At 40.4% G+C, this 12608-nt stretch overlaps 1 protein-coding gene across 5 annotated transcripts in view; it reads right to left on the bottom strand.

Moving 5' to 3' along the window:
* The window catches only part of MAP3K3 (mitogen-activated protein kinase kinase kinase 3), a 39494-nt gene that overhangs the window by 17595 nt on the left and 9291 nt on the right, over positions 1 to 12608 (bottom strand). For 4 of the 5 annotated variants that reach the window (XM_075036261.1, XM_075036262.1, XM_075036265.1 and 1 more), the window contains exons 4-7: positions 12282 to 12322; positions 8537 to 8636; positions 7110 to 7223; positions 3551 to 3671 (exon numbers count right to left, since the gene is read on the bottom strand). In XM_075036261.1, the coding sequence (XP_074892362.1) occupies positions 3551 to 3671; positions 7110 to 7223; positions 8537 to 8636; positions 12282 to 12322 (376 nt within the window). The remainder of the gene's footprint in view (positions 1 to 3550; positions 3672 to 7109; positions 7224 to 8536; positions 8637 to 12281; positions 12323 to 12608) is intronic. The other variant, XM_075036263.1, reaches the window with a different exon arrangement.

Below are 12608 nucleotides of genomic sequence, written 5' to 3'. Positions count from 1 at the left end.
AGCTCCTAACAGAGCAGTTACCTATTTCTAACCTCTTCTGCTCAATCTTCTAAGCATAATTTCAGTACCTCAAGGAAGGCAGATGACTCCAGGAATCCCTGGTTTTTATACATGAACTTCACTTCACTGCTAATCTCCACTAAACAAAACACTTGTCCGGACAACTGATCTTCTGTCTTGATTATAAGTTTGCCTCAACTAGTATCATTCACCTTGCGTGAATCCCTGCTAGTCATCATCAGCTGAGCTAATTATACCAACACTGAGCAATTTCAGTATCACATGGGAGTACTGTTACCTTTGTAAATAACCCCAAAATTTCCATTTTACTGTGTAAAAAACGAAACTGTATGACTAGTTTGGGTGAAAACACATGGAGGTCAATTCTGCAATTTCTGTTAATTAGATGAGATAGATAGATGGACAGAGAGTACATTTAGGGGCCAAAGGATGAGAAAAACATTTTACTCATCTGTTAATGGTACTACCGAAAGAGTTTCTGTTGTGCTACCTACTGAGAGAAACTTCACCCCTATGATTTCTTTTTTTTCCTTGCAGATCTCAAAGAAGATGATACTTCAGAAACAGGAAGATACAAAATCCCTTTTTGCAGTGACCTATCCACCTGCAGCTCCCACCAAGTCACACTGTGAGCTCCAAGAAATGCTGTGGTCCGGCCAATCTACTCAAGGTCACCCATGAATTCAGAGACAACATTTTAAGATCAGCTCTCAAGCTGTGCTCTTTATGATGCTGTCTTTAATTAACTGTGTGTACTCAGGTGCTATGAAAGATGGGTAAAGATCAGCAAATACTCTCCCAAGGAAAATATTTTCTACAGAAGTTATCCTAATAAAGAGCGAAGGCAAACATCGGCAGAAGCTAACTGAAAACCGGTGCGCGCACCTTTCAGAGGACTGCAGAAGGAAAAAAAAACCCCAATGCTGGCATAGCTTAAGAGTGCATGGGGGGGGTTAACTACATGCAAAAAAAAAAATCTATTGCTTAGAGCTACCACCTGATTTTCCAAGTAGCTCTGCAGGGCTCACGTGACATTACAAGCCAACTGGCGTGGAGATAAACAAGCGAGCGTGCTTTGGGGCTGTACTGAGTCACGGGAGCACACTTTCACTCTTTCCGATACAATGCCATGGCTAGCCAAAGGGAGCCCAAATCCTGCTGGCATCGACCCAGCCGCTATTGTGGAAAGGCCACCATCACTGTGCAGGAAAAGGAAGTCGGCACTAAATCAATGTATATCAAAGGAAGTGAGTGGAAAAAACAGAAGTGCTGCCAGAATGCTTAGCAACTTTTTTTTTTTAAATAAAAGTTATCTTTACTTCCAAACCTCTGAACTGGTGACAGCAGGCCTGAGGCCTGTCCACTTTAGAAGACAGGAACTACACAGATACATCTCCTGCGTGCAAACAACTTTTGGTGAACGCTGCTTTCGACTTTCATTGCACGACACAGTATGAATAGGAAAGTCTCTGTGCTTGAAATGCTAGAAAACAGGGGTACATTCCTTTTCCAAATCAAAGATAGGAAAAGAGAAGGAAGAAGAAATTGATTCAAGACTGAGCTATTGCCAAATTACTATCAGACCTCTGACAGAACTGGAACTCTTCTGGACCTCTTAATAGTGTAACAGTCTAGTACTTTGACACATTCAGAAAATAAAACCAATGCTTTCTTGATTGATGAATGACAGGCTAATCAGAAAGCATCCATAAGCTGGGATAAGAGGAAAGAGTCTGTACAACTGGGATACAGAAGGGGCCCCTTATTACTATACAGTTTACCCATGACAGACACTCGGTACAGTCTGTTAGCTTTGGCATCATTATTTGGATACCTTAGAATGCCAATAAAGGAGAAAGATATATATTTTTAAAATAAAATATTTTTGGCATTGAATTTGTCTGTGAAAAAAGAAACGTTGTATTCAGACATACATGGATACTGCTGCCTTCTTCACAGGACCGAGGAATGCTGCTCTTTTTATGCACATTAACTTCAAACTAGAAAGGATGGGAAAACTCTTTTTGTCCCAGTTTCAGTCACGTACTTCACAAGCTTTCAGCACTTCTTTGTTTGTTTGCTACCTCATAAAAGCAAACTGTACAAAAGGGGATCAGCAGACTCCAGACAGGATACAAGCAGGTTTGCTAGACAAGTCTAGTACTAAGAACTACTGGTCTAGTTCTCAAGTCCTTCTCTACTGAGCTTACTCTCCCAATTACCTTTGGTCAGAACAGCGTGGATCTGACTCTGGTTTAGACCCCCCCAACATGGAGACTGTCTGTTCTAGTTTAATGGGATTTATTATTTGACACTAAGATTGCCTTGGAAATACTGATCTAAAATTCTGTAATGATTATGGCTCAAGTTTACACAGTTAGTGAAACTGAAGCACTCCTCTTCCACAGAGGGAGCTGGTTTAGAACTTGGAAACAAAACAACTCTGACATTCCCAGCTCCTAGTACTGCCCTCGTGATTTGCAGCACCTGAAGCATTAGGTCTGACAAGCCCTAAAATAGCTTTTGTAACAAACACAGCCATCCCCTGCTTCTGTTCCAGCAAAATTTAGCTCTTCTCACTTCTAAAGCAAAAGTCATTTACACAGACCACCATCTAAGGCTCTAGCCTTCATTCTGCAGATCCCTATTATCGCTCACCTTCTTCCCGCTCTTCCACTGCTCACTGAGTTTCACACCAAGGAGCCAGATTCTAAACCACAGACTTTTTTTGGTTTTGGGCCCATAAGTCTTTGAAGCAGTTTCAGATGTTTTAGGTTTTTTTATATAAAAAGTTAACAGCTTTGAGCATCCTTCGACCACAGATTTAAATAGTACTGCATAGTTATACAGGGGGTTGTAACATAGAAATTGGGATGACTCACACAAATCTACCAGAGATAGAAGTCAAAAATTACAGGAATCTTACGTGGACCTTTCCACTAAACATGAGTTCACTAAGCTAACAGAAACACAAAGGAAACAAGACAAAGGTACATATCACTCTAACTTTTCTCATTATCTTTTGTGCAGCTGTGCCAGTCACCTATGGTATTAGCCTTGTGCTCTACTCATCTGGTAATTAAGAGAGTGAAAGGTTAGGGAGCTCAGTATGTAGGACACTGCTTGGATATGCAGTGGCAATTCCTGTGCTACTAGTAAAATGCTTGGTTACCAGAATGAGGACAGATTCCAAAGCACAACATAAAAAAAAAAATCAAATCTAGGTTTCATGAACTGAAATTGCCAATCTAAATAAAAAGCTTAATGGACTCACATAAACTTTCCAAATTTCTAACCTCAATGAATCTGGCTTTAGGACATCCCCTTTAGCAGCTCCTCAGCTGTTCAACAACTTAGTAGTTGAAACATTCTATTGTAAACACATTAAGAGCTTTTGAAAATGAACTGCCTTGTCCTAGAATAACCTTTCAATTTCTTATGGCTTTCACAAACACTATACCATAAACACTAGGGCCCAAAAGATACATTTCACAAAACAAAGACAAGCAGAAGTGGCAAAAATACTCACTGACAGACAGATGCCTACTTCTGGGTTCTGGCTGCTGATAGGGTGTGCTCACATCCCCCACAGATTGGGAAGTTTTAATCCTGACTTGTTTGGGCAGTCCAGAATGGGGTGAAGAACTTGTCTGTTGGGTAAAATAACATAACAAAAAATAAAAAAAGAAAAAAAAATGAGACTGAGGAGCTCAAGCAGTCTGGCCACAGTTTTAAAAATATCATTATGTTTAGTAGCAAGAAAGTAGCTGAGAAACAGTTCTAGAGCCTGAAATCTTATTAACTTCACAGAACACAAACAATAAAGGAAGCAAAAGAGCAAGCTTTACAATTATGGTATAAAACAGGAGTCGAACAACTAGACCATGCTACCCTCCAGCCTCACATCAAATACAGGAGTTACAAGTCTCAATGTTTGTCTTCCATTAGCAGCTACCTATGAAACCAACAAGAAGGGGCTTCTATCAGTCACTGAGACCAGAACATGGAAGAACCTACATTTTCTATCAGCCACCTTGGCCAGCAAAGATAAATTATGAATCTTGCACTCTTTCAGAAGCAGTTAAGAGAGCAACCTGACTCCCCACAATCTTCAAAAAGTAAACTGACAATTCAGACTAAGTGAAAATAAATCCTAGAGAGTTTAAGAGCACAAAGAGTTTGGAAATGCCAAGATGAATGCTGTGTTGCTTTTATTCATCCTTCCCTGAACTTACATAGACACAATCTAATTAAAGATCATTTTTCCACAGTGCCTTCATCTCATTCAAAGCAGGAAGAGGAATGAAAGGAGACACATCAAAGGACTTCTCCCCAGTTTGTTGAGAAAGATAGAAGGGGTAACTCCAGCATGCTTCATAGGAAGAAGAACTGCAGGGTGGTTTTGCAGTTTAGGGCAGTAGGATGCTTCCAGGGGAACTGTTGCCCTCCTTGTGCAGCAGTCATGCACAGCTCTGCCATGAGAAACTGCAAGGCCACTTCAGACTCCAGAGAGTGCTCACTTGGAAATATTTAGACTGCAGCTCCAGGCAGCTGACACTTCTGTGCTCTCTCCATGAATGATACAGGGAACATGGGCTCTTAACAGGGGACTGAACAGGACACCAGCTATCTGAGGATGGTGCACTAAGGTGTGAACATTTGAAATGCTGTGAGTTGCCAACCTCCCCCAAGCAAATGAGATCCTATGCCTGTCAAAGCAAGTTCTCAATACTAGTGGACACTTTCAATTTTAATCTTCTTGTCCCCAAGTACCTAGTTTTACAAGAGGATATAATATTCCCTTCCTCTTGTGTGTTACAGAATTTAACTAATGTTAACTTATTTTATTGAGATGAACAGAACCAAAGATACCCCAAGGAAATTAATTCTGACTTCTGAAAACTATTTGAATGCAACTGGCAAACAAGGTGTGAGGTCACACAATCCAAAAAGTATCGTATCAAATAGTTGCTCATTTAATAAGCACTTACCCTTGCACAGAGTAAGCAGGGAGCTTGATTTAAATTACATAAACTGTGCCATGAAGAGATTCATGGGAGCTGAATAAAGGGTGCAGAAGTCACACCATTTATGTGGATAGCCTGGCTTTGGTACTCTAGGTGTTCAACTTAACCCATTCTTCCCATTAGTTTCTAAACAGAAAGAAAGGACTGACGAGAGAAGTGAGCTGCTTGATAAAAGAAAGCACAAATGAGCCACAAAGAGGCACAAGAAAATTAATATAAACGCTATTCACAAACACAGGCTCTCAGTACTAGTCACACAGCTACTGCCGTAAAGTTAATTTGTTTTATATACATATTTGTGCCAAAGCCATGGCATTACCTTTCCATCCCCAGAAAAAGAAAAGAGCACAACCAAAACAAAATCTGCATCCTGTACTTCAGGAAAAATAATGCTTCCCGCTCCCTCAGTGGGATGAGATCATGCAGCCAAGAAACCTCCTTCAGACTTGTGGGCTTTGGCTTTATCACGTGTAGGGCTCTCCTGTCAGGCAACTCAGAGCTGAAGAGGAAGTCGGAGGAGAGGGGGGAAACAGTGGCACTTACTGAAGACTTCGCTGTTTGTTTCTGCTTTGAGCAAAAGAGGAAAAAACAGCTAATAAAAGGACACCACCACAGTACTGGCTACTGGCTGGTGTAGGGATGAGATTTACTAAGTGTTTATTGTAGGTGGCTTATGTAAAGTTTAGATAGCATCATTTAACATCTGGTTTGCAGTCCGAAGACACTGAAATTAATAGAGGGCTGTAAAATAGGATTGTTTTACTGTGTTATACCAAAAGTTGAGGCCACCTTTTACAGACTGTTTCCTGACAACACAGAACAAAGTCAGACCAGAGTCTAGGTCAGACCAAAGGCCTTCTTGCCAAGTATTGTCTTCAGAGCCAGTAACAAATGCTTAGGGAAAGGGCATAGGACAAGGAACATCATCATCCCCTCCTACACCTTTCCAGCTTTTGGCATCCAGTCACGTGGGAAAGGGCTGTTAACACTCCTGAAGGTCTCTGTATTTCTATTAACATGGATTATCAAATTAAAAAATAGCGAGAAGTATATTTACGTTATCCTGACAGTTCCAAGAATTACACGTGTGATTATTTCAAGAGTTTGAGCTCACAGAGTGCAGAACTTGAATAGCGATGAACATTCAAGATTGACAAGCTACTACCAACAGAGCTTTCAAGACAGAGCAGCTTTTTCTGTCACTCTTCAAGAGAATTTGGTAATTTGCAAATAAAATATCTAAGCTATCAAGGTCTCTGGCTTGAAAAGCTGTATGACCTTAATTCTGAAAAAAAGACATTGGTTGAGTGGCAAAGTTCTCCAGTCACAGATCAGGAATAAGGGAAACTTCTGACTCTTTTTGCCCTCTTCAGCTTGCAGTTCAATTCACTGTCCAAAACGGGCAGCTTTGGGAGTTTGACTTAAAGACTTGCTTCTCATGTTATGAACTTTTCTGCTGAAAAGTGCAAACTACATTGATGGTCACTGCCACAGCCACCTGTGGTATAGGAAAGTGAACCAGGACACAATCAAATTCACCTTAGGTGTGAATACACCATTATTAGCTGAAAGCAACTTAGTTTCTACAGGGTAAGGCTGGATTCAATGCATTAGGTTACAGAACTGAAAAATCACTGGGAGCTGTCCTCAGGCTTCTCACCCAGGAAAAAAGTGCTAATAGCTCGTCTTCAAGGACAACCTGCGCTTTTTTAAAGGCAAGATAATTACATGCACTTTCAACACTGTGCTATTAATCAAAGGTAAAAAAAATTCTCTGCAAACCAAACTCATTCAGTGTTTTCTGAATACAGTCATTGGGTACTTGATATAAAATGGCCTTCATATTACAGCTTAAAAAGCTGCAATATTTTAGGCCCTGAGCAGCTGCTGAAGCCAGGAAAAAAAAAAAAGAGAGAGATACCTATAGCTAAGCCAAAGCAAAGTGTCTGTGAAGAGTGATTTTACTAATCCCTGTTACTCTCAGATAAGGCTACCATCATGTTTCAGAGACTTAAGGGTAAAAACCTTCATTTTGCTGCAGTCACAGAAGTTGTTACCTACATGGTTTCTGTCCTGAGACAGCAATAATATTCTAAGGCTTTTCACATTAGAGCTTCGGTCTAAGAGATCTACTGCTTTATCCAGGTCATCTTGATTTTTCAAAGGAATAGATAGCTGCAAAATAAAGAACAGGAAAAAAAATCATTAGAAAAGACAGAAAAAATAAGTGTATTTCCACAATAGATATTTAAACAAACATTAAAAAAAGAAAAAAATCAGAATACAAGTTAGGATTCTGATTGCTCAATTATTCCACAAATCTTCATTACAGCAGTGTCTTACTGTCCTTTTTAACAAGGTTTTCCTCCCATGCCATCAGAGAAATGGCTGACCCTATGTAAATTTCTCTAAGGCCCCATCCACAAAAATACTAATTGCCACCTGAATTTGTTTGCAAAGAACAAGTCAGAGACAGGTCCCTGACTCCCTGATGAGAACATTGTCTCAGAATACTTATGAATCCAGACCTGACGATCAAGTGAAAATTGAGTTTCAGATAGAGACTAATACGAAGAAGATTAAGACTCTGCAAGAGGGAATCAAAGAAGAATTTAAAACTTGCTAGTAAGACCCCAGGAAATTATGCTCAGACACCCTCTATTCTACAGCCCACTCACATCTCGAAACGTGAATGTTATTAACACTGAAGAACCCCTTTCATTTTTGTCCAACTTGTACTGGTGAATGGGGTTTTGCATCTCTCTCATTAGGGATGCAGTCCTGAACGGTGGGAGGGCAACACCGCAACAAAAAAAACCCAAGGAAAAGCCATGGTGTCCAGAGTGAGAAAGCCAACAAAATACTTTAGATTATTAACACGGACTACCCAGTTCCTCAGAGACAAATGCTATTCTCCATGTCACTTTCTTTTACTAACTACAGTGCCCACAGCCCCCCTACAGCATCGCATACCAAAGAGCCTCCCCTGTTCTTTAACTCCCCTTGTTTGCTTAATAGCTGGGCAATAAGCAGAAAGTGTTGCAGCCAGCAGGAGGTAAATGTGTTACAAATGCCTGGATGGCTGCTGCTGGTCAGCAGTCAAACAACACAAACACCACTGACTCTGCTATCGGGCAGCTGAAGAAATGACTCTAGGACTGCCTGCAGTCCTCAGACTGTGTGTATATATATATATATATTGGCCTGCAATAGTTGCTTTCAACAGTCGAAATACTTCGAATACCTTTTTTTACTTCCCCAAGAGAGTCTCCCAAACAATACCAGTGCAAGGAAGCAAGATGCTGATGTTTGTACAATACACACTTCAGTGTGATGTTTTGTCAGTATCAGCATGTTTTCCTCTGGAGCAGAGTGATTCAACTATGGTTTGTATTGGAGGGAATAACTGAAAATTAAATTTAAGGGTACAGAATTCAGGATGGGAAAAGGTGTCGTCCAGAGAGAGCACTGGTAACAACACTCTGTACCTCGTTGTTCATGTAGTGGAGGTCCAGTGGCTGGCCAAAGGCTGTTTTCACTTTCTGTTGCACGTCTTCATAGCGCACGGGACGGACAAATGGGATAATTCTGGAATGAAAGAGTATCACTGATTGAATTCAGAGATATACTCGATAATGCAATCAAATGAAATGGCTGAACCATTAAAAACACATTTGAATGTTCTCCTTTCATTCTCAAGCAGGTAGTGAACCTTTCTAATCTGAATTGATATTAATTATTTTAGCAGGGAATTCTTGATCTCTGGCCCATTTCCAAATGGTTTGTCAAAATGCAATGTTCAATGAATATTTCAAATAGAATGCCCTTGTCCTGGAGAGAAAAGTATCCTTTACTGAATGAATGTCTTTCACATTACAGGATACAAATCTCCTATGCACTTTGGCTTAAAGAATACTGCCTCAGGCACAAAACACAAACAAATACATCCAGTGAGAGTTGAATTAAAAGCTGCAGAACTCCCAAAGAACAAAAAAGTATTTGGTTTAAGTACTCCAGTATCTGAAGTCAAAACTCACTCCCTAAAAATTTCCAAAACGCGTTCCAGTTGAAAGGTTTCAACAAACATTCCCACAGCAAAGTTAGCCCTGAACAACTGAGGGAACGCATCAGCAGGAGGACACAAAGGAATCTTAAAACCCCCTTTCCCAAAGGTGGTCTGTGACGTTAGCTCCACGTTAGCCCTCTGCATGCTCAACTCAAACATCTCCAAACATCTGAATCACAGACTCACTACACTGTCTCCGCAGTTATCCTTCAAATCCTCTGCAACGCAGCAGGGGCTTTTTCTCAAGAGTTGAAGTCAAATCTAACTATAACTGTGCAACCGTTTGTCACTTGCGGCTTGCTTTATTTAAAAAATTTGCTTTTTTTTTTAATTACAGAGACCAAATAGATCAAAACTTAAATAGTCTTCAGCTGCAATGGCAGTGGCAGACCTGACTTGAAATAATTCAGAATATTCACGGAAGGCAGATCTCTAAAACAGAATATTCATATAAGACAGATCAGTCTCACACTCTAATGCTTCCTCCCTCACAAGTATTTTTCATATCTAATGCATCTCTGGGCACCTTCACTGATTGACACACAAAATATGCACAGATGTAAATTATTCTGATCACTTTACCTGAGCCCAGACCTTGTGACACACTAAACCCCCAGTTCTAGCACTCAGCCACCTCCTCTCCAGTTGAATGGGAGGAGTTTCAGACTCACATACACAAACGGCTTCAAGAAATCCAAAATGGCAACAGGCACGGCCATCCTAGGGGAACCCTGCAGAATCCCGTGGCACATGCATGCTTCTCAGAAAATGACAGTATACTTTTGTTTGGTTTTATTACCGTTTAGCCTACCTTGGAATAGAAACTCTAATGTTTTAGGCAAAGTAGTCATATGAAGTTCCAGCAAAGCAACTAAAACTGTTTATTTTGCTGGAATGTTCTTCTGTAGGAAGTTGCCAAGTACTCAGAAAGTCGCTACCTTGATAGGTGTGTAAAAGGACTATTTTCACCCTCTTGAGAAAAATCAGGGAGTAAAATATCTTGAGTCAAGAACTGGAGGATTCAGATGTGAACTATAGTTTACAACCCACTATTCTAGCAAACCAAGGACATCTACTGCTCAGAAACCCACTTTTCATCTCTCTGCTGCACAAGGCCCAGATGGTTGGTTGTTCCTGCCTTCGGGCTCCTGCAACCAGACTTCTCGCCATCTGCTTCCACGGGCCACAAGACCACACGGCGTCTCCAGTACCGGCAAGTTAAACAAAGAGCTCTGGGACACAGCTGACAGCCACCATCCTTCTGCAAGCTATTAGACCACTTTGATAGCTGCTTACCCCACCACTGCAATTTGAAACAACTCTGCTTTGGCATAGCTGAAATACTGCCGCAAAAAGCATGATTATTAGCACCACTTAACAATTTTGCCATCAGGCAGAAATTGGAAGACCTGAATGGACCACAGAAAATCAAGACCTATCTTGCTTACAGAGGTAACTCTCTGAGCTCAGTGAAACCCTGAATCACCTCTGGGGAAACTCATAGGAGTTTGTACTGAACCCATGCTTTGGATAGAGGGCTTAGTTTCCAAAACGTCCATCCAGGCTGCTTCACCAGCACTCAGTATCCTTTCACGATATGCAGCTTTTGTTTTAAATAGCTCTAGCGCTAGTTGGCTTCTTTAGCCCCTTCCCAGGAAGGGTTCATCTTGCTACCAGACCTACAACGTTCAGCTATTTAGAAATAATTGTCCTTGTTAAAAAGCAGCCCACAATAACATTTTCTACATATTACTAAGAAACCCATCCATGAAATTACAGTACTCTGGCACCATACAAACGTAATTTAGCTCTCAGTTGAGCCGAAGTCCCTTATAAAGGCTTCCATTCTACACTCAATGCATTAAAAAGCAGAGCTGTTCTCAGGTGCCACAAATTCTATTAGTTTAAAAACTGTGCACTCTTCTAACACAAAATCATGGACTGCAGGGCTTAAGGAGCCCATTCCTGCCTGACCACCTTAAATATTTGTGGTTAGATCTGGCAGCTCCTCTGAAACCAAGCACACACACACACATTCTCGGTGCAAGCTTGCTGTCTGTAACTGCATACCACTTTGGGAATGGGGAATTCAGGCAAGCATAACTGCATAATTAGACTAACACACAATCAACCTTTTCATTTTAAGGTTACTTCAGAAAAAAAAAAAAAGCTTTCTTCTCCCCTGAGCTCTGTGCCATCTTAAATGCACTCAGGCAGAAGACATGCAAGATGATAGGACTGTGGTGACAAGATTTTGCTTCCGAGTTACCTTGTCCTGACATGGTATCACAAGAAATTGTGACATGTCGCACAGTGGCTCTGTTGTAGTCCACATAATGCCTGCGACACAGTAGAGTGCTGAGAAGATCTGGCTGACAAAGGCAGCAGTAGATACCAGCTATGATTACTTTTAAATTTTCTCCTCGAAGCTCAGAAGTCAGTATTTTTAGTGACAGAATTCACCACGTAGTACTTTGGTGAATGAAACAGTTCAATATTTGAGGAAGACTTTACAAATTATCCTCTGCCATCTGCTTTATCAGCGAAGAACGCCTGCTTGATGGCAGGTAAGGGGCTTTGAAACCTACTTTGAAATGTCTAGGCAATTTTATCCATTAGAAACAATACTATAAACACTTAAAATGCTAATTCAGTTAATTCTGTTTTTTGTAAAAGAAAGCGTCTCAAACTAAGTATCAAAGGAAATGACAAGGAAACTTTTAGACCAATGGAAAAAAAAAAATCTTCCCTTGCTGTATCTGTTGCTCAGTCACAGCAGGACAGTGATAGTGATAGGTCATCAGGAAGTGAGAAACTAGAAAAGAATGACACTAATTTGATCAGTTTCATTTGGTTTCAGTTAAATGAAACAAATAGGGAACATATCTGAAATAGGACTATCAGGCTGAATTTATTTCAGGCTGGCGGCTTTTTTAATATTACTGCAATTCACTTACAAATAGATACTACGAAAATAAAGCAAAGTGTTATAAGCCACACTGATTTTTAAAAATAACCAAGTTGTGTATGACCTGTTTGCCGTTGCCTTTACTGTGTGTTTTTCATTCAGGAACAAGGAAAGTGAAGCCAACAAAATATTTAAACTGATTTACTAATGACTAAGTTATTCTACTAAGCAAAGAATCAAGTAGTGAAGACAGACTTACCGTCTTTCGCCGTTATGTTCAAACTTTATCCTTACATCATTCTGCAGAAGAAAGAATAAAAGGTTAGTTCACGATGCAAGTCCAGCATACATAAAAGCACACAAATGGATCATATAATGATTTTAAAGCCCAAACACAAAGCAGGTCAATTTGTGATTGCAGCAGGTATCAACTCCTCAAAAGGCTAACCAGAACATAAGTCTGATAACTTTCTCCATGGAAGCTGAAGCAGCCTGTGGACAACAAGTGGCTGATGTGAACACAGCACCATGAGGAATGGAGAAGTTGCTGAAGGCGAAAGATAAGGAAAGGGGTAAAAACTAAGTT

The sequence above is a fragment of the Buteo buteo genome, chromosome 9 (genome assembly GCF_964188355.1).
Source record: "Buteo buteo chromosome 9, bButBut1.hap1.1, whole genome shotgun sequence".
Lineage (NCBI taxonomy): Eukaryota > Metazoa > Chordata > Aves > Accipitriformes > Accipitridae > Buteo > Buteo buteo.
Note: the sequence above shows the minus strand (reverse complement) of the source record. Positions and strands in the feature narration are given on the sequence as shown.